Source organism: Salvelinus fontinalis, chromosome 28, assembly GCF_029448725.1.
Source record: "Salvelinus fontinalis isolate EN_2023a chromosome 28, ASM2944872v1, whole genome shotgun sequence".
Classification (NCBI taxonomy): domain Eukaryota; kingdom Metazoa; phylum Chordata; class Actinopteri; order Salmoniformes; family Salmonidae; genus Salvelinus; species Salvelinus fontinalis.
The window spans coordinates 7,852,324-7,875,355 of NC_074692.1; the positions used below are offsets into that span (position 1 = coordinate 7,852,324).

The window sequence follows — 23,032 nt, forward strand, 5'->3', positions numbered from 1 at the left end:
GTACGTAAGAAGTGCCCTTCAAGCCAATCCAACTTGTGGGAGGTGCTTCAGGAAGCATGGGGTGAAATCTCTTCAGATTACCTCAACAAATTGACAACTAGAATACCAAAGGTCTGCAAGGCTGTAATTTCTGCAAATGGAGGATTCTTTGACGTAAGGTCACAATTATTATTTCAATTAAAAATCATTATTTCTAACCTTGTCAACGTCTTGACTATATTTACTAATAATTTTGCAACTTATTTCATGTATGTTTTCGTGGAAAACAAGGACATTTCTAAGTGACCCCAAACTTTTCAATGGTAGTGTAGTTCTGTCCTTCAGCTATTCTTGTCTATTATTGTTCTGTATTACGTCATGTTTAATTTTTTTTGTGTGGACCCCAGGAAGAGTAGCTGTTGCAGTCACCACAGCTAATGAGGATCCTAATCACATGTATATATTATACCAACATTCTAATTAGCCTACATAACTGCAGTTTACAGCCTTAGCCAATAATTGCATACTGACTTGATTTCAATAATACTTTCCTCTGTGTTGTTGTAGCCTAGGTAGGATAATGTTATTGTCTAAAAACGTATGCCTTTTCAATAGTGGAGCTTTGCATGCCCGACTGGTGCAGAGCGCAGCGTGGAGGAACACACAGATCTGCCATTTGATTATCAAACTTTTTTTTCTTGCATTTTGACAGATAAGTATTTATACCCTGTAATATTTAGCTAATAAGTGGCCTAATATCTAGCTAATATTTAGCTTATTCAGCTACACGATAGCCTCTCCCTTGCGTAATAGGCACTCTTAGAAAAAAGGGTTCCAAAAGGGTTCTTTGGCTGTCCCCATAGGAGAACCCTTTTTGGTTCCAGGTAGAACCCTCTGTGAAAATGGTTGTACATGTAACCTAAAAGAGTTCTACGTGGAACCAAAAAGGGTTCTTCAAAGGGTTCTCCTAAGGGGACAGCAGGGGAACCCTTTTAAGTTCTAGATAGCACCTTTTTTTCTAAGAGTGTAGGCTACTGACACAAGACTCTCCGCTATTCCTCTTCTCATGAAATCCCAGGAAAAGCTATAGGCTACAAAATCTATAGGAGGTACATTTTTTATACTAGGCGTAATAGGCTTTTTGTGGAGAGAAGCAGGCTTGCTCTTGCTAATTGCTTAATGTAAAATAGGCATAGGCCAAATGAACTGTCAGGGAAATATGCAGAGAGAGAGTGCATCACTGGCCAGTCCAGTGATGATAACATTGTTGCACTGATGTAGTAAGTGGTTGCACAGGACAGACAGTGACGAGCATATGGAAGAAGAAGATCCAAACGAATTGACTTCATTAGAAAAATGGAAATCCCTTGCAAACCACTTGAGGAGGCAAGCAATGACATGATGCATAGCTGCAGGACGTAGGGGTGCTGAGGGTGCTACAGCACCCCCTGAAAAATTATAATAAAAAATGAATATTTTTGGCTGGATTTTATTTTATTCTCACTAAAGTAGTGCAATGGGCCTTTACTAATCCTGTATTAGCGGACCTATACAGCCTTCTGTAGCGCGGGCAAAAATGTTGTGGGGTGTGAATACAGCAGTGATTCTCAACCACGGATTGATTTGTTTGAAATCACGACTGCAACGTTGATAGCCTAATAAAAAGTGATTTAATATTCCCTGCTATTTGATTTTCAATTATCATTTTTCAAACTCTCGGGGAGGGCCAGGTAAAAAAATATTTTCCTCACGAGGAGGGCCACCCATTTTCATTTCAAAGAGGTCCGATACCTCCAGGTATCCCTCAATATAAATAACATTCACGCCCTAATCACTTCCATCGATATCACGCTGAAATCAATAGAACGGGAGCAAACGTTTGGGGTGTCGCACTGCTTAAAGATGCACTATGCAGAAATCGCTCATCTATTTCCTGTTTGCTATAATTCAAATAGTTCACCTAATTTCAGTTTATCACACTCTCTCAACCAGCTTCACCTGGAATACTTTTCCAACAGTCTTGAAGGAATTCCCCCATATGCTGAGCACTTGTTGGCTGCTTTTCCTTCACTCTGCAGTCCAACTCATCCCAAACTATCTCAATTGGGTTGAGGTCGGGTGATTGTGGAGGCCAGGTCATCTGATGCAGCACTCCATCACTCTCTTTCTTGGTCAAATAGCCCTTACACAGCCTGGATGTGTGTTGGGTCATTGTCCTGTTGAACAACAAATGATAGTCCCACTAAGCGCAAACCAGATGGGATGGTGTATCACTTCAGAATGCTGTGGTAGCCACGCAGGTTAATTGTGCATTGAATTCTAAATAAATCACTGACAGTGTCACTAGCAAAGCACCCCACACCTCCTCCTCCATGCATCATGGTGGGAACCACACATGCAGAGATCATCCGTTCACCTTCTCTGCGTCTCACAAAGACACGGTGGTTGGAACCAAAAATTTCAAACTTGGACTCATCAGACCAAAGCACAGATTTCCACCGGTCTAATGTCCATAGCTCATGTTTCTTGGCCCAAGCAAGTCTCTTCTTATTGTTGTCCTTTAATAGTGGTTTCTTTGCAGCAATTCAACCATGAAGGCCTGATTCACGCAGTCTCCTCTGAAAAGCTGATGTTGAGATGTGTCTGTTACTTTAACTTTGTGAAGCATTTATTTGGGCTGCAATCTGAGGCTGGTAACTCTAATGAACGTATCCTCTGCAGCAGAGGTAACTCTGGGTCTTCCTTTCCTGTGGTGATCCTCATGAGAGCCAGTTACATCATAGCGCTTGATGGTTTTTGGTTACTACATGATTCCACATGTGTTATTTCATAGTTTCGATGTCTTGACTATTATTCTACAATGTAGAAAATTGTAAAAATAAAGAAAAACCCTTGAATGAGTAGGTGTGCCCTAACTTTTGACTGGTACTCTATGCGTAGGCATAGGCAATCGTGCAATTTGGATGATGCAATGTATGTATATTCTAAAAGGATGTTATACAATAGGCTAAATGTCGGTACCAACTTTCATTCTGAAATGATGACGTAATTGTGGCTACCTAAAAAAATAGCTTTACACCACTGGTTATAATAAATGTAAAGCATTTGCCATGTGTGGTCAACTGATAATTCCAGCACCGTTTTGATTGGGACAGTGTCATCGCGCTGCTTTGAGACAAGCATCGGAACTCGTCTTGATAAACCAATCAACATCAGATTTTTATTTTCACTGAGTCTCCTTTGGATATTTGTTTACATTTAGGCCTACACACACACACACACACACACACACACACACACACACACACACACACACACACACACACACACACACACACACACACACACACACACACACACACACACACACACACACACACGCACACACACACACGCACACACACACACACACACACACACACACACACACACACACACACACACATTAGGCCTAATGTCTTCTAATGTTTCCTGAACTTTCCAATACACATTTTTACACTTTTCCCATAGGTTATTCAAGTCATCTTTTCTTATTGGTTAAGAAGGTCATAAGGCCTACACTGTTTCAATAACAAAATAGCTGAAACCACTATTGGCTTCATTGGGCTGCAGATAAATTGAAATCAATTTGCCAAATTCTATAATTACTCCTGTGTCTACAGAAATAAATAAAATCATTAAATACTACACCAGAGATAATAATTTAGCCACATAATTATTTTTTCTGCAGATTTGTGTTTTATAACATTACGAGCTTATAGGCCTACAGTCGGGAATCCCGCTAAACGGAAAAACTGGAAAAAACTGTTTAGATAAGTGAGTGCCACTGGAAAGTTGGTGGACTATAATTTCCTCCTCATATTGTAGACCTAAGATCTGTGCATCCACTCTTCATTGACCATTGGTTGCATTTAAGACTTGGGTCGTTTGTTTAATGATCTCAGTATGCCAATGTCAGAGGAGCTTGTCAATTTGTGTGGTATACTTTTTAAAATATTGTAATGTCTAGTCCTTCCTAGAATTGTAGGAAATCATTTTTTTCTCTGACCTGCAACCCCCTCAGCCTCTGTTCTACAGGACTGAGCCTCGAATGTTATGAAAATCTGGTATGTGGCCATCGACTTTTATAGAGAGAACACCCTGAGTATTCTGTGCCATTTCATTTACTCCGCGTCCCAAGTCCTGCGCACCCCAGCGCTAGAGGTAGTATTCAGCATTGAGTTACATGGTTACATGCACACTGTGATTATTGTGGATAGTCAGATGAATACAATAGTTTGATTAAAACATTTACATGCTATGCAAGAAAATGACCCTTTTATATTTCGAGAGTTCTTCCTAGAACCCTCTATGAACGGGTAGAACTCACTGTAGTATTATTGGTGACCAATAGCTGTCTAATATTAGTTACTATGCTGTTACTAATCATTAATATATTAAGGCAGTGTTATGTTATGACATCTGCTAACCATGTGTATGTGACCGATAACATTTGATTTGGATTTGACATGCGCACTATTGGCCCGGCACAAGATGTTCTTACTAAACAACACTAAACTCTACTCCCGTCTCGTGCCTGGTAATTTTCTCCTCAACACAAATATTACACCCACCAGCCTTATTAGCCTTTTAAATGGAATTATTAATGACATTACATATGTCATAAGGCCTTTCTTTGAGGCCCTAGTTATACACTAATATAGTAGTGTTAGGAATCTTCTGGTTTACAGGTTGCATCAGGCCTGCAAGTCACACTATGCTGGCTTGCAAAGTGATGTGAAGTTCCTATTGGAATCCAGCCAGTTAGGATATCCAACACGTGGAATTGTCAAATCACCCGCAACCTGCATTCAGAATGAGTGCCAGGGTAGGGAAAATTGAATACTGAGACTACCTCAATCATCTAAACTGAAAAAATAATCGCAGTAACATTTGCAATTAATCCAATCACTAACAGATTGGATTAGTTTAGAAAACTGTATGTTCTTTATCAGTGTGTAGCATAAAATTAATCAACCATTCAATGTACATGCAAAAACACAGATATTACAGTAAAACAAATCAAATCAAATGTTTTTATAAAGTTATTTTCATATCCTCAGATGTCATAAAGTGCTTATACAGAAACCCAGCTTAAAACCACAAACAGCAAGCAATGCAGATGTAGAAGCACGATGGCTAGGAAAAACTCCCAAGAAAGGCAGGAACCTAGGAATAAACCTAGAGAGGACCCAGGCTCTGAGGGGTGGCCAGTCCTCTTCTGGCTTTGCCAGGTGGAGATTATAAGAGTACATGGCCATTAAGGCCAGAACGTTCATAGACGACCAGCAATGTTAAATAATAATCACAGTGGTTGTAGAAGGTGCATCAGTTCAGCACCTCAGGAGTAAATGTCAGTTGGCTTTTCATAGCCGAGCATTCAGAGGTCGAGACAGCAGGTGCGGGAGAGAGAGAGCGGGTCGAAAACAGCAGGTCCGGGACAAGGTAGCACCTCTGGTGAACGGGTCATGGTTACATAGCCGCAGGCAGAACAGTTGAAACTGGAGCAGCAGGGCCTCCCGGGTGGCGCAGTGGTCTAGGGCACTGCATCGCAGTGCTAACTGCGCCACCAGAGTCTCTGGGTTCGCGCCCAGGCTCTGTCGCAGCCGGCCGCGACCGGGAGGTCCGTGGGGCGACGCACAATTGGCATAGCGTCGTCCGGGGTAGGGAGGGTTTGGCCGGTAGGGATATCCTTGTCTCATCGCGCTCCAGCGACTCCTGTGGCGGGCCGGGCGCAGTGCACGCCAGCCAAGGGGGCCAGGTACACGGTGTTTCCTCCGACACATTGGTGCGGCTGGCTTCCGGGTTGGAGGCGCGCTGTGTTAAGAAGCAGTACGGCTGGTTGGGTTGTGCTTCGGAGGACGCATGGCTTTCGACCTTCGTCTCTCCCGAGCCCGTACGGGAGTTGTAGCGATAAGACAAGGTAGTAATTACTAGCGATTGGATACCACGAAAATTGGGGAGAAAATGGGATAAAAAAAATAAAAAAATAAAAAAATAAAAAATAAGAAACTGGAGCAGCAGCACGTCTGGTGAACAGGTCAGGGTTCCATAGCCTCAGGCAAAACTGCCAGGAGTCATCAGGCCAGGTAGTCCTGAGGCATAGTCTGAGAGAGAGAGAGAGAGATTAATTAGAGGGAGCATACTTCAATTTAGACTGACCCTATCCCCCGGCACATAGACTATTGTAGCATAGACAATGGAAGCTGAGACAGGGGGAGACACTGTGACCCTGTCCGACGATAGCCAACCAGACAGGATATAACCCAACCCACTTTGCCAAAGCACAGCCCCCACACCACTAGAGGGATATCAACAGACCACCAACTTACTACCCTGAGACAAGGCTGAGTATAGCCCACAAAGTTTTCCTCCACCGCACGTGCCCGAGGGGGAGCAAAACCGGACAGGAAGATCACGTCAGTGACTCAACCCACTTAAGTCGAGTATAACGAAAAAAGCCTGCCACGATGTGACACACCCCTCCTAGGTATAGCATGAAAAAGCACAAGTAAACCAATAACTCAGCCCCCGTAATAGGGTCAGGGACAGAGAATCCCAGTGGAGAGAGGGGAGCCGTCCAGGCAGAGACAGCGTGGACAGTTCGTCACTCCCGTGCCTTGCAGTTCACATTCGTACCCCTGGGCCAGGCCAGGGGTACGAATGTCAATCATAGGACCTACTGAAGAGAAGTCTTCAGTAAAGACTTAAAAGGTCGAGACTGAGTCTGCGTCTTTCACGTGGATAGGCAGATCATTCCATAAAAATGGAGCTCTATAGGAGAAAGCCCTGCCTCCAGCTGTTTTCTTAGAAATTCTAGGGACAATAAGGAGGCCTGCGTCTTGTGACCGTAGCGTACGTGTAGGTATGCACAGCAGGACCAAATCTTAGTCCATGTAATGCTTTGTAGGTTATCAGTAAAACCTTGAAGTTAGCCCTAGCCTTAACAGGAAGCCAGTGTCAAGCGGCTAGCACTGGAGTAATATAAAAAAAAAATTGGGTTCTAGTCAAGATTCTAGCAGACATATTTAGCACGAACTGAAGTTTATTTCGTGCTTTATCCGGGTAGCCGGAGAGTAGAGCATTGCAATAGTCTAATCCAGTAGGGTATAGTACTTAAGTAAAAATACTTGAAAGTATTACTTAAGTAGTTTTTTGGGGTATGGGAATATATACTTTCTGGAAAATGTACATGTTAGTGTATCAATAGCAACAGTCTGGCCATTCTCTCATCAACCCGAGAGACGTTTCAAAAGAAACGTTCCTGAATTTCTGTTTCTTATGATGTGAAAAAATCAAGAGCAGCGGTGTAGTAGATGGTAAATGCAAATACAGTTTAAGCACCTTTTGCAGAAAAATTCATTAAAACTATATGTGTATGTACTGTAGACAAACAGTGGTTATGTGTAGGATGATCCGGCAGAATCAATCCTTAGCAGTTGACTGTACAGTATGTCATTATTCTACACAAGATTAAAACAATCATGAATGAGCATCATTATGTTAATATGAACGAGAAAACATATTGAAAAAATGCAAGATGTTTTCAGGGAAAGTAGATTTTTCAGAACAAGTCAAACGGTGTAACAAGATAGGCAGTTTTCATGTTTTTCTCCTGTATCACTTTAATCAGAGTATAGACAAAATGTTGGTCTTTCTCATTTTCTTCCACTACCACAAAAATAACTTTTAAAGAGCTTTAGCAAGCCTCACAATTTTACTTGTAAAGTTACAATCTAGTTATACCTCATTGTTTGAATCACAGCCCTGGCAGACTGATATCCGTGCAGCGTTTAATGTAAGCTTGCGGGATCAGGCGGCTTTGCGAGGCTACAGGGATCCTGAAATTCAAAATCAAATATCTAAATGCTCCTTGGTACCATCTTAAAACAATTCCATATGTTAGCTAAGTAGAAAGTCAGCCCCAGGCCCTTAGACCTCAATGTTGTGTGTTGTGTTCCAGTCACAGAGGTCTTGGATTGACGACACCTTCTGCAAGAGAGAGTGTATTAAATTCATCCCAGCATGTCGAGACATACACAGGTGAGCTGGATTTGGTATTTGCTGAAAAATGTCAATATGTCATATGATAGAAGTGCTGGAATAATAATTGTAATAACTTTTACCATGTCTGGTTTTTGAAAAAGCTAACTTTTGGTAACCATACTAACGGTTCCAGGGAAACTCTAGCTATGTGGTTATGTTGCTCATGTATCATTTCCTGTTTATTGCAGATTTTCAGTCCCTCCATGATTCCTCGATTCTGTGATAGCAGATTTTTTTGCAAAACCAACAATTCGCATATTATGCGAGAACTTGCATATTTGACCGCATAAAACAGTCAAATCATTCCAAAAGTATTGCATAAAATGGACCCATTGCCGCAGTACAAGAAGAGGGCTTGTAATTTCAACCAATCACCTCACATTTACAGCGTAATATGGTTCAATCAAGCCACATGCCAACAAATGTTTTCCCTCCTCATTGCATTTATTAAAACAAATTTGACAAAATCTTCACATATTGCCATGTAAAATGTCATAATTGCAGCAGCAGAATTTTAGCCCACAGATATCATAAAAAATGTAAGGGCTGTCGTTCTCCTCATCCTCGGATGAGGAGAGGAGAGAAGGATCAGTAGACCAAAATGCAGCATTAGGGAAATAAGCCATCTCTTTATTCGTAACGACGGCACACGAAAACAAACACTTTTACAAAATTACAAAACAAGAAAACGACGTAAACGAAACCTGAACATGAACTTAACTAACTAAACGTAAAACTCACGGACAGGAACAGACTACATCAAAACGAACGAACAACCAAACAGTCCCGTATGGTGCAAAACATAACACAGATACGGAAGACAATCACCCACAAACAAACAGTGAGAACACCCTACCTAAATATGACTCTTAATTAGAGGAAAACGCAAACCACCTGCCTCTAATTAAGAGCCATACCAGGCAACCCAAAACCAACATAGAAACAGAAAACATAGACTGCCCACCCAAAACACACGCCCTGACCATAAACACATACAAAAACAACAGAAAACAGGTCAGGACCGTTACAAAAAATCTCTGCGGAATCCTGAAGGGACTGTGTCAAGTATGCCAAAACCTAATAAGGTATGACTTTACTGTGTTTGTGTGTGAGTGTGTGCGTGTGTGTATATTTTGAGAGTGAGATTTCCCATTTTAGTGTAAAGGTAAACTAACACAGTAATTCCAATTATACTATCATGACATTTATAGGGACAGCAATGCATTTTTGTGCCAATGTTTAACAACTAGAAAGGTTTGAGTTTTTCCTCTCTCCCCCCAGATGCTGCTGCGGACGTCTGGTAGGGGAGCACACCTGGCTGGAGACTGGCCCCTTCATGTCCCGCTGGCCTGGGCCCCAGGCAGTGCAAGAAGAGAGGTGGTCAGTGGAGTGTCACACACAAGCCAGTGCCACCGATGCCTATGGAACCATTGACTTCCAGGACAGCGCTGAACGTAACTGCCATGCCAAGGTCTGTAGCTATTGCTGCATTCATGTGCTAGTCGAAACTCCGAAATATACAACTGGGTGTGTAACGATGCTACCCGAGTTTCCCACTTGTATTTACCACTTGGAAGCTTGTTAGGAACTGTTATCTCATATTCATGTGGTTGACCATGCTTTATGTGATGACTGTGCAGTACGTTCGTGTTGCGGTCGACACAAAGGCTGAGACTCTGCTGCAGCTGATGCTGAGGGAGTGGCAGATGGAACGGCCTAAACTACTGCTGACGGTCCACGGGGGGGCAGAGAACTTCCCTCTCCCCCTCAAGGTTAGACAGGCCTTCAGCAAAGGCCTGATCACCGCAGCTCAGAGCACTGGAGCCTGGATAATCACAGACGGCATCAACACAGGTATGTGAAATAATGCAGATTCATTTTGCACTGGGGCTTTAATTAAGACAGTAAGCATGGGTGAATGTGAGCATCTGTGTGTGTGATTTTGGCTGACTACATGTATTGTACTGTGTGTGTGGGATTACGTTTATATGTGTGTAATCGGACTGAGTATTCGACCCTTCCTAGGTGTGTCCCTGTATGTAGGGGAGGCTGTGAAAGCATACGGCACCAATGGCCACCGGAAGAGGAACACTGTAGGGGTCACGCCCTGGGGCGTAATTGACAACCACTGTGACCTTATAGGGAGAGATGTGAGTGTCGTTCTCTGTAAAGATATCAGTGCTTTAATGGAACGTTTCAAATGAACCTTTTACTGCAGCAGGCTAAATCAGGGTCAGGGTTTCTTGGTAGTCTTAAACAAATTTACTTTGAAACAAAAGCATACACCTCACACACATGGTTATGGGCTTAAAAAAAGAAGACGCAACGACCATGTCAGATATAGTTGAAATGTATTCCATTTTGAGTGCATCCCAATATTACACTTTTATACATCACAGAAGACTGAAATATAATAAAACCATTTGACATAGAAACACTGGATTTTAAGCGTCTTTTTTGAAATAATCTTTGTTTCTTTATGAAATTATGAAAAATATGAATAACACTCCACCCATGAGGCCACTAGGTCATTTGACTGCAGGAAAGAGCTACACCATTCTGCCACCTTGTAAGAAGGTTTGCTGTATTTTTTGCACATATCTATACTAATTTTAGCCAGAGAAATGTCACCTTTTATCTCCTTTGAGCTGCCATGTGCTTTCACTTTTCTGCTTGGACTATCCCAAATCCTCCTCTAATTTCTCTCAACCTGCTTTTCTGACCTGTTTTCTGATACCTAACCCAGGTGCTCAGGCCTTACCAGCCCCTGAGAAGCCCCTTGAGCAAAACGGTGTGTTTGAACAGCCTGCACTCCCACTTCCTGTTAGTGGACGATGGAACTCTGGGAAAACATGGCTGCCAGCTGGGACTCAGGAGGAAGCTGGAGAGACACATTCAACTGCAGAAGATCCATCCTAGTGAGTATGTGTGTGGCTTTGTGCATGTGTTTGTCTGTGTGTCTGAATGAGAGTGTGTGTGTGTGTGTGTGTGTGTGTGTGTGTGTGTGTGTGTGTGTGTGTGTGTGTGTGTGTGTGTGTGTGTGTGTGTGTGTGTGTGTGTGTGTGTGTGTGTGTGTGTGTGTGTGTGTGTGTGTCTGAATGAGAGTGTGTGTGTGTGTGTGTGTGTGTGTGTGTGTGTGTGTGTGTGTGTGTGTGTGTGTGTGTGTGTGTGTGTGTGTGTGTGTGTGTGTGTGTGTGTGTGTGTGTGTGTGTGTGTGAAAAAGAGAGATTGCAATGTGTGTGTGTGAGTATTGTAATACACACGTGTTTAACAGTCTATGTGTGTGTGTGTGTGTATCTCTCTCTGGCAGGGGTTAACCAGGGTGTGCCAGTGGTGTGTGTGGTGGTGGAGGGTGACCCTGACATTGTGTCCATGGTGCTGGACTATGTGAGCAGTGTGCCCCCCGTGCCTGTGTTCGTCTTCGAGGGATCAGGCCGGGCGGCTGACTTGCTGGCATTCTTACACAAACAGACCGCAATGGATAGGTGTGCGGTGCCACTCTAGTCATCTATATGTTTTTTCAGGTTTTCGCTCTCAAAAATCACACTTAAAAAAAATAGAAAAACAACATAATTGGATGTTCTAAGTACACAACAATGATAAAACAAAAAGTAAAAAAAGAAAAGTTACATTTTTTTTGCGTAGTTACCCGTTACTTCAAGTGTGAATGCATCTAGCACTGTTGTTTGGTCAGCAGCGTTTCTGTGGGGCACACGTGATGGAGTTTGCAAACAAATTCCCACTGGATTGATGCAAATAATCATGATATCATTCTGCCAGGTAGACATAGGCTTCATTCCATAGTTCACATTTATTTGGGAAGTGTTTTGGAACTCCTTTCCATCTACCAGGAGGCTTTCATTAACATCGCTTTTTTTTTTACGGTTCAATATTTTTTGGGGGTGGCGGCAACAATTTAGCAGCAGCGGTAAGTCACTGCTAAATTAATACAGGGGAAACACTGCTTACATGTTGAAGACTTTGGTGCTTGTCCATGTAGAGGAACTACAGAGCTACAGAGACACATGACTGAATAGAGCCCTGAGGTTTCCCTGACTATCGCGTGACCTGTCCAAGGAAAATGCTGAGCCCTAAAGGACAGATTGAAATTTACTAGGGGGGAGGGGCTGGTCCAACTTAAGGTGTAATAAAAAAAGGCACACCCCCCCCTCCCAAAAGTAAAACATAATTTGACATGACCCTTCTGTGATCGAAAAAGCCTTGGCCTCATGCATGTCAACATCAGAAGCCTCCTCCCCAAGTTTGCCTTACTCACCGCTTTAGCACACTCTGCCAACCCTGATGTCCTTGCCATGTCTGAATCCTGGCTTAGGAAGGCCACCAAAAACTCTGAGATTTCCATACCCAACTATAACACTTTCCGTCAAGATAGAACTGCCAAAGGGGGAGGAGTTGCAATCTACTGCAGAGATAGCCTGCAAAGTTCTGTCATACTTTCCAAGTCTATGCCCAAACAGTTCGAACTTCTAATTTTAAAAATTAATCTCTCCAGAAATAAGTCTCTCACTGTTGCCGCCTGCTACCGACGCCCCTCAGCTCCCAGCTGTGCCCTGGACACCATCTGTGAATTGATCGCTCCCCATCTAGCTTCAGAGTTTGTTCTGTTAGGTGACCTAAACTGGGATATGCTTAACACCCCGGCAGTCCTACAATCTAAGCTTGATGCCCTCAATCTCACACAAATCATCAAGGAACCCACCAGGTACAACCCTAAATCCGTAAACATGGGCACCCTAATAGACATTATCCTGACCAACTTGCCCTCCAAATACACCTCTGCTGTCTTCAATCAAGATCTCAGCGATCACTGCCTCATTGCCTGTATCCGCCACGGGTCCACGGTCAAACGACCACCCCTCATCACTGTCAAACGCTCCCTGAAACACTTCTGCGAGCAGGCCTTTCTAATCGACCTGGCCTGGGTACCCTGGAAGGATATTGACCTCATCCCGTCAGTTGAGGATGCCTGGTCATTCTTTAAAAGTTACTTCCTCACCCTATTAGACAAGCATGCTCCGTTCAAAAAATGCAGAACCAAGAACAGATATAGCCCTTGGTTCACTCCAGACCTGACTGCCCTCGACCAGCACAAAAACATCCTGTGGCGAACTGCAATAGCATCGAAGAGCCCCCGTGATATACAACTGTTCAGGGAAGTCAGGAACCAATACACGCAGTCAGTCAGGAAAGCAAAGGCCAGCTTTTTCAAGCAGAAATTTGCATCCTGTAGCTCTAACTCCAAAAAGTTCTGGGATACTGTAAAGTCCATGGAAAACAAGAGCACCTCCTCCCAGCTGCCCACTGCACTGAGGCTAGATAACACGGTCACCACTGATAAGTCCGTGATAATCGAAAACTTCAACAAACATTTCTCAATGGCTGGCCATGCCTTCCACCTGGCGACTCCAACCTTGGCCTACAGCCCCGCCCCCCCGCTGCTACTCGCCCAAGCCTCCCCAGCTTCTCCTTTACCCATATCCAGATAGCAGATGTTCTGAAAGAGCTGGAAAACCTGGACCCATACAAATCAGCTGGGCTTGACAATCTGGGCCCCCTATTTCTGAAACTGTCCGCTGCCATTGTCGCACCCCCTATTACCAGCCTGTTCAACCTCTCCTTCGTATCATCTGAGATCCCCAAGGATTGGAAAGCTGCCGCTGTCATCCCCCTCTTCAAAGGGGGAGACACCCTGGACCCAAACTGTTACAGACCTATATCCATCCTGCCCTGCCTAGCTAAGGTCTTCGAAAGCCAAGTCAACAAACAGATCACTGACCATCTCGAATCCCACCGTACCTTCTCCGCTGTGCAATCCGGTTTCCGAGCCGGTCACGGGTGCACCTCAGCCACGCTCAAGGTACTAAACGATATCATAACCGCCATCGATAAAAGACATTACTGTGCAGCCGTCTTCATCGACCTGGCCAAGGCTTTCGACTCTGTCAATCACCATATTCTTATCGGCAGACTCAATAGCCTCGGTTTTTCTAATGACTGCCTTGCCTGGTTCACCAACTACTTTGCAGACAGAGTTCAGTGTGTCAAATCGGAGGGCATGTTGTCCGGTCCTCTGGCAGTCTCTATGGGGGTACCACAGGGTTCAATTCTCGGGCCGACTCTTTTCTCTGTATACATCAATGATGTTGCTCTTGCTGCGGGTGATTCCCTGATCCACCTCTACGCAGACGACACCATTCTGTATACTTCCGGCCCTTCCCTGGACACTGTGCTATCTAACCTCCAAACGAGCTTCAATGCCATACAACACTCCTTCCGTGGCCTCCAACTGCTCTTAAACGCTAGTAAAACCAAATGCATGCTTTTCAACCGTTCGCTGCCTGCACCCGCACGCCCGACTAGCATCACCACCCTGGACGGTTCCGACCTAGAATATGTGGACATCTATAAGTACCTAGGTGTCTGGCTAGACTGCAAACTCTCCTTCCAGACTCATATCAAACATCTCCAATCCAAAATCAAATCTAGAGTCGGCTTTCTATTCCGGAACAAAGCCTCCTTCACTCACGCCGCCAAACTTACCCTAGTAAAACTGACTACCCTACCGATCCTCGACTTCGGCGATGTCATCTACAAAATAGCTTCCAATACTCTACTCAGCAAACTGGATGCAGTTTATCACAGTGCCATCCGTTTTGTTACTAAAGCACCTTATACGACCCACCACTGCGACCTGTATGCCCTAGTCGGCTGGCCCTCGCTACATGTTCGTCGTCAGACCCACTGGCTCCAGGTCATCTACAAGGCTATGCTAGGCAAAGTGCCGCATTATCTCAGTTCACTGGTCACGATGGCTACACCCACCCGTAGCACGCGCTCCAGCAGGTGTATCTCACTGATCATCCCTAAAGCCAAAACCTCATTTGGACGCCTTTCCTTCCAGTTCTCTGCTGCCTGCGACTGGAACGAATTGCAAAAATCTCTGAAGTTGGAGACTTTTATCTCCCTCAACAACTTTTAAAAATCTGCTATCCGAGCAGCTAACCGATCGCTGCAACTGTACATAGTCCATCTGTAAACTACCCACCCAATTTACCTACCTCACCCCCATACTGCTTTTATTTATTTACTTTTCTGCTCTTTTGCACACCAGTATCTCTTCTTGCACATGATCATCTGATGATTTATCACTCCAGTGTTAATCTGCTAAATTGTAATTATTCGATTTATTGCCTACCTCATGCCTTTTGCACACATTGTATATAGATTCTCTTTTTCTACCATGTTATTGACTTGTCTATTGTTTACTCCATGTGTAACTCTGTGTTGTTGTCTGTTCACACTGCTATGCTTTATCTTGGCCAGGTCGCAGTTGCAAATGAGAACTTGTTCTCAACTAGCCTACCTGGTTAAATAAAGGTGAAAAAAAAAAAAAAAAAAAAATACTGTAAAATAAATTGAACACCCTCCCCCCTCATAGAATTAACTCCAAATAATGTTTACGACCACAAATAACTGTAGTGACCCTGTGTTAATAAACGGGGATATTGACTTTGCCACTTTTGTGGCACTGTCGATGCCCTGCATGGCTACGGGCCAGAAGGTTGAGAGTTAATCGACCACCACAGACGAGCTCACTCTCCCTGCCTGTTTCATTTACACTACGATCAGAGCTGGCTGCAGACAATGATCAGCTAGGGGAAAATCTGATTTTCAACATTTTGATGCAGTATTTATAATTATGTAAAATATATGCAACTCATTTTCCACCAACAGATTTCTGTGTCAATGCACCACACAACCAATCAACAAAGCATGTCGAAGTCGTGCACTTCAATATCATGGTTTGCGTTTTCAACACTGCAATAGATAGGCTTTGTCAATCCTGACAAACAGAAAATACATCCCTCCCTACCTTGTAGGCTTACCCAGTATCGAAGGCTTGGCTTGACAATGTCTGAATGTCATTAAACTGTTTGGTGTTTCGTAACAGATGTCTCTTTCTTTTCATCAATTGGCCGCTGCACAGTTTGGATGAATTGATTGATTTTAATTGTCGGTTAAAAAAATACACATACAGTACATTCTGAAAGAATTCAGACCCCTTCACTTTTTTTACATTTTGTTACTTTACAGCATTATTCTACAATTGATTAAATATTTTTTTTACTCATCAATCTACACACAATATCCCATATTGACTAAGCGAAAATAGTTTTTTAGACATGTTTGCACATATATTAAAAATAAAAACATAAATACTTTATTTACAGACCCTTTGCCATGAGTCTCGAAATTGAGCTCAGATGCATCCTGTTTCCATTGATCATCATTGAGATGTTTCTACAACTTGATTGGAGTCCACCTGTGGTAAATACAATTGATTGGACATGATTTGGAAAGGCACACACCTGTCTATATAAGGTTCCACAGTTGACAGCACATGTCAGAGAAAAAACCAAGCCATGAGGTTGAATGAATCAGGCCTTTATGGAAGAGTGGCCAGACGGAAGCCACTCCTCAGTTAATGGCACATGACAGCCCGCTTGGAGTTTGCCAAAACGCATCTAAAGGACTCTCAGACCATGAGAAATAAGATGCTCTGGTCTGACGAAACCATGATTGAACTTTTTGGCAAGCGTCACGTCTGGAGGAAGCCAGGCACCGCTCATCACCTGGCCAGTACCATCCCTACGGTGAAGCATGGTGGTGGCAGCATCATGCTGTGAGGATGTTTTTCAGCGGCAGGGACTGGGAGACTAGTCAGGATCGGAAAGATGAACGGAGCAAAGTACAGACAGATCCTTGATGAAAACCTGCTTCAGGGCGCTCAGGACCTCAGACTGAGGCAAAGGTTCACCTTCCAAAAGGACAATGACCCTAAGCACACAGCCAAGACAACGCAGGTGTCACGAATCCCGCCGAAGATGGTGCCTCTTCCTGTTCGGGCGGCGGTCGTCGTCACCGGCCTACTAGCTGCCATCGATTCTCTTCTTTTTGTTTCTGTTAGTTTGGGCTGATTGGGTGCACCTGTTTTGAGTTTAGTTTTGTGGGTAGGCTATTTAAGGGCTGTAGGCCCGCTGGCTTTTGTGCGGGCTTGTTATTCTGTTTGTGGTGTTTGTATTCGTGTGGATTTTGTCCTTGTTTATTGTGGACTGGATGTTGACGCGCCCTTTTGTTGTGTGGCGTAGCCGTCTCGTTTATATTCTATTTTGGAATATTAAAATATATCCACTTGCTCGAAACTACCCTGCTCTCTGCGCCTGACTCCTTCATTCACCATTGGAAACGTAACAGAAGCCCGCACCCAACCATGGAGTCAGCAGAAGCAGCGACCACCCCTCTTCCATCGATGGAGTAGCGTGTCCTCCATCACAACGCCGTTCTCCATAGGATTGATTCGGCGATGGACATGATGATGGAGAGGATGGAGCGATGGGAGAGGAGTGGTTTCCCGACGTCTACCCCAGCTCCTTCTCAGATGTCGCAACCTACTCCATCCACGTCAGCGTCGGGTTCCGGCGCGGTGCGTCTCGCGCTCCCGAGGGAGTACGACGGCGCGGTGGCTGGGTGCCAGGGGTTTTTGCTCCAGTTGGAGCTCTACTTGGCTACCGTTCATCCGACTCCCTCGGGAGAGGAGAGTGTTAGCCTCCTCATCTCCTGTCTGACGGGTAGAGCCCTGGAATGGGCCAACGCGGTCTGGAACGGCCCAGACTCGGTTCGGGACCACTACCCAGAGTTCACCCGCCGCTTTCGGGCCGTATTTGACCACCCTCAGGAGGGCCGTGCGGTTGGTAAGCGACTGTTCCACCTCAGACAGGAGACGAGGAGTGCGCAAGACTTCGCGTTGGAGTTCCAGGCCTTGGCTGCTGGTGCGGGGTGGAATGACAGGGCCTTAATAGACCGTTGCAGCCTCAGGGAGGACGTCCGTCGGGAGCTAGCTTGTAGGGACATCACACTCTCCCTCGATGAACTGATAGACATGTCGATCCGACTGGATAACCTGCTAGCTGCCCGCGGGCGTTCAGAGGGGGCTCTATCAATTCCACCTCCCAGCCCTCCCGCTCCAACTCCGATGGAGTTGGGAGGAGCTGCATCTAGGGGGGCCGGAGGAGGTGGCTCCTCTTGCACCTACTGTGGCTGGAGAGGACACACTTCGGACCGGTGCTGGAGGAGTCCATCTGGGAGTCAGGATGGCAGGCGGAATACTCCTCGGCCACCCCAGGTGAGTAGGCACAAGACTCACCCAGAGCTCCCTGTTGGTCACATGTTTTTGGTTATTTTTTCCCCTGCGTTTTTTCCCTCTCTTCAGCATAAGGCGCTAGTCGACTCAGGCGCAGCTGGGAGTTTTATGGATCGCGGACTCGCCCGTAAGTTGGGTATTCCGCTAGTGCAGATAGACCCACCTTTCCCCGTGCACTCCTTAGATAGCCGACCGTTAGGGTCAGGGCTGGTCAGGGAGGCCACGATTCCGCTGGACATGGTAACACAGGGGGATCATAGGGAGCAGATCAGCTTTTACCTTATTGATTCACCTGGGTTTCCAGTGGTGTTGGGGGTTCCCTGGCTAGCCATTCACAATCCTCTCATTTCCTGGAGACAGGGAGCTCTTCAGGGGTGGTCAGATGAGTGTTCAGGTAGGTGTGTGGGAGTTTCCATTGGTGCCACGTCGGTGGAGAGTCCAGACCAGGTTTCCACTGTGCGCATTCCCCCAGAATATGCCGATTTGGCTATCGCTTTTAGTAAGAAAGAAGCGACCAAATTACAACCTCATCGACGGTGGGATTGCGTGATAAACGTCCAGGAGAACGCTGCACTTCCCAGGAGTCACGTGTACCCATTGTCACAGGAGGAGACGTTGGCTATGGAGACATATGTCACGGAAGCTCTGAGACAAGGGTTCATTCGGCCCTCCATGTCACCCGCCTCCTCGAGTTTCTTTTTTGTGAGAAAAAAGGAGGGAGGACTGCAGCCGTGCATTGATTATCGAGGTCTAAATTCAATCACAGTGGGATTTAGTTATCCCTACCTCTCATCGCTACGGCGATGGAATCATTTCACGGAGAGCGTTTTTTTCACAAAACTGGACCTCAGGAGCGCATATAATCTGGTGCGTATTCGGGGAGGAGACGAGTGGAAAACAGCGTTTAGTACCACATCAGGCCACTATGAGTACCTCGTCATGCCGTATGGGTTGAAGAATGCTCCAGCCGTTTTCCAGTCCTTTGTAGATGAGATATTCAGGGACATGCAGGGGCAGGGTGTGATAGTATATATTGATGACATCTTGATCTATTCTGCTACACGCGCCGCGCATGTCTCCCTGGTGCGCAAGGTGCTTGGGGGACTGCTGGAGCATGACCTATACGTCAAGGCTGAGAAATGTGTGTTCTCCAAACCAGCCGTTTCCTTCCTGGGTTATTGCATTTCCACCTCGGGGGTGGTGATGGAGTGTGACCACGTTAACGCCGTGCGTAATTGGCCGACTCCGACCACGGTAAATGAGGTGCAGCGGTTTTTAGGGTTTGCCAATTACTACCGGAGGTTTATCCGGGGTTTTGGCCAAGTGGCGGCGCCCATTACCTCACTGCTGAAGGGGGGGCCGGTGCGTCTACGGTGGTCGGCCGAGGCAGATGGAGCCTTCAACCAGTTGAAGGTACGGTTTACTGAGGCTCCTGTGTTGGCGCATCCGGACCCTTCGTTAGCGTTCATAGTGGAGGTGGATGCGTCCGAGGCTGGTGTTGGAGCTGTGCTATCACAGCGCTCGGGCACGCCACCGAAGCTCCGTCCCTGTGCTTTCTTTTCTAAGAAGCTGGGTCCGGTGGAGCGGAACTATGATGTGGGGGACCGGGAGTTACTAGCTATGGTAAAAGCCCTGAAGGTGTGGAGACACTGGCTTGAGGGGGCTAAATACCCTTTCCTCATCTGGACTGACCACCGCAATCTGGAGTATATCCGAGAGGCGAAGAGACTGAATCCGCGTCAAGCTAGGTGGGCCATGTTCTTTACACGCTTTAGATTCACGATCGTGTGGACTGGATGTTGACGCGCCCTTTTGTTGTGTGGCGTAGCCGTCTCGTTTATATTCTATTTTGGAATATAAAAATATATCCACTTGCTCGAAACTACCCTGCTCTCTGCTCCTGACTCCTTCATTCACCGTTGGAAACGTAACAGCAGGAGTGGCTTTGCGACAAGGCTCTGAATGTTCTTGAGTGGCCCAGCCAGAACCCGGACTTGAACATCTCTGGAGAGACCTGAAAATATCTGTGCAGCAATGCTTCCCATCCAACCTGACAGAGTTTGAGAGGATCTGCAGACAATAATGGGAGAAACTCCCCAAATACAGGTGTGCCAAGCTTGTAGCGTCATACCCAAGAAGGCTGTAATCGCTGCCAAAGGTGCTTCAACAAAGTACTGAGTAAAGGGTATGAATACTTGCTTTGAAAAAAATTGCTTTGTCATTATGGGGTATTGATTGTAGATTGATGAGGGGGAAAAAACAATTTAATCCATTTTAGAATAAGGCTGTAACTTAACAAAATGTGGAAAAAGTGAAGGGGTCTGAATACTTTCCGAATGCACTGTATACATAAATATTTTAAGTGCCCGAGATTGCACAATGAAGTCGGGAACTTATTTCCATTGTGGTCCTTATTTCTTTTACATAAATACATATACAATTACATAGATACAGACACATTACAGAGATACATTACATAAATACATTTACAATTACATAGATACAGACACATTACAGAGATACATTACACAAATACATATACAATTATATAGATACAGACACATTACAGAGGTGCATTACACAAATACATATACAATTACACAGATACAGACACATTACAGAGATAGAGACAACAAATGCTCAACCTCAAGATGAGTATGGGGGGGGGGTTAAATACAATTCTTACAAGCTTGTTTGGCTGGTAGCTTATTCATTAGATGTTTGGGGCTGCTGGTGAACCATGATGTGCAGGTATAATCACAGTGACACTGGACTAACGCACTTGCCAGAGTGCGCTAGTTTCCATCCAATTGGCGACAGATTTTCATGTGAATATTCTAAAATCTTCATAAAAACAATAGGCCATTTCAGAGTTTTCATTTTATTTTACCGGATATTTTATACATTTTACGGACATCCATATACATTCAGATATTGTTGGATTATAGGAGTAAATCTGGTAGGCCTGAAACAGTCTTCCTCACCTTAAATTCAACTGTCGAACTCAGTTGGAGCGTCAGGGTGCACTGCCTTCATATCATAGGCATACAGTAGCTAAAGCTTAATAATAGCCATACCATACCAAACCTTCACAAACGTTTCTAAACTTTATTAGGGTAATATCAAAAGTAAGTCAAGCCATTGTTTATACAAGCAGAAGACAAAATCTCCCCTGTGCCCCCCAAAAAACACACAACCCTGCCCAAAGCAACAACAAAAACAATTGGACAACCCTCCCCTATTTGGATCACCCCTCCCCAACAGTAAATTTAGATCTGTCCCTAATCCAGTGGAAGACCCAGAGTTTTTCCTGGTCAGGTTACGGGCTCAGGAAAATCTCAGGGCTCTACTCATGTGTATGCGTAGCTCTGTGGTCAGTGTGTATGCAGAATACTGTATGTAGGTACAGTATACAAACGCATAACATGCCGTTTTTTTGGGCAAAAACATGACAAAAATTTGAACTGAGCGGAAGAGGAAGCCAACCGAGACCTCATATCTCAGCATATGGTCATCTCAAATGGACCCATGTTGTTAGCCTGTGTCTTACTGTACCTCACTGGTGTATCAGTCTATACTTACTGTGTTGGTACTGTGCACAGGCAGCTGGACACAGACATCAAGGAGGACTTCCTTCTGAGGATAGGGGGCATGTTTGGTCTGGAGAGAGCAGACGTCAACCAGCTCTACAACCTTCTGATGGAGTGTATGGACTACAAACAGTCTGTGAGTAATGTGACTGTGGGCCGGTTGCCTACTCATGGACTAAAATTCACTTTCAATTGAGATTCTCCTTTAAAAAATTATTTAGGCTTAACCTGGGTCTAGGAAACCATCCCATCCATGTTCAGTTCATGATTATTTTCTACCTTTCAACAGGCTCCCAGGCTTAGTATAATGTTCACATAAAGGGTGGAAATCCAATGACTGTCGTTCACTGCATAGAACTATTTCTATATTTATAAAACACAGATCACAATCTTCGACTCAGAATCCGAAGGTCAACAGGAGGCAGACTGTGCCATTTTGATGGCCACACTGAAAGGTACCCCTCCTCCTGCCCTTTATGCTTGTGTCTTTCACTGGAATGTGTGATGTCATTCAGTAGATACTCAGGTGAGACTTGACCTAGTCATGTCGTGCCTACGTCTCTGGTGGTCATGACATTTTGTCAGCTGGTGATTGTCAAGCAAATAACTGCCGGTTCGCCAATTGACCGTTAATTAACATAAACACATTTAGCATCTCCTCTCATCAGGAATCCCTACAAATGACGGCTTAGTGGAAACCACTAGAGATAAAAACACGACAGGCCATACACGCTCACCAGCCAAGTTATTCCCAAGGATAACGTCGATACCCTCAATAGGCAACGAAGGACGCACCCACACAACAACCTCACCTTTCACCAGTCCACAACATCAGTTTATGCAATGGAACTGACAGTGTTCAAACCTATTCCCCTAATTAGAACACTACTTCCTGAATCAGTCTCAGCAGAGAAGGGTAACACAGACTCCAACACAAACGACTCAGAGGCACCTGTGTCTCTCAGGATCTTCACTGGCACAAGGTCATTACTTTCTAACATAGACACAAAACCCTCCGTAATGAAAGGTAAATAGTCTGGGTCAATATGGACTTTCACATGACCCTGAGCATGAGACAGTGTGTCAGAAGTGAACTGATGTGGGACGGGCGCTGCTAACGACGTAGGCTTAGATTTAACGTAAGCGCAAGTATTGA

General features: G+C 44.9%; 1 protein-coding gene across 1 annotated transcript in view; it reads left to right on the forward strand.

Annotated features, from left to right (window-relative positions):
- Positions 1–23,032, forward strand: part of LOC129825878 (transient receptor potential cation channel subfamily M member 6-like) — a 92,481-nt gene that overhangs the window by 17,591 nt on the left and 51,858 nt on the right. Inside the window, exons 2-11 of the mRNA XM_055886003.1 lie at positions 7,982–8,061; positions 8,253–8,259; positions 9,118–9,149; positions 9,346–9,535; positions 9,705–9,918; positions 10,090–10,214; positions 10,811–10,982; positions 11,375–11,549; positions 21,889–22,012; positions 22,259–22,331. Coding sequence (XP_055741978.1) covers positions 7,982–8,061; positions 8,253–8,259; positions 9,118–9,149; positions 9,346–9,535; positions 9,705–9,918; positions 10,090–10,214; positions 10,811–10,982; positions 11,375–11,549; positions 21,889–22,012; positions 22,259–22,331 — 1,192 coding nt within the window. The remainder of the gene's footprint in view (positions 1–7,981; positions 8,062–8,252; positions 8,260–9,117; positions 9,150–9,345; positions 9,536–9,704; positions 9,919–10,089; positions 10,215–10,810; positions 10,983–11,374; positions 11,550–21,888; positions 22,013–22,258; positions 22,332–23,032) is intronic.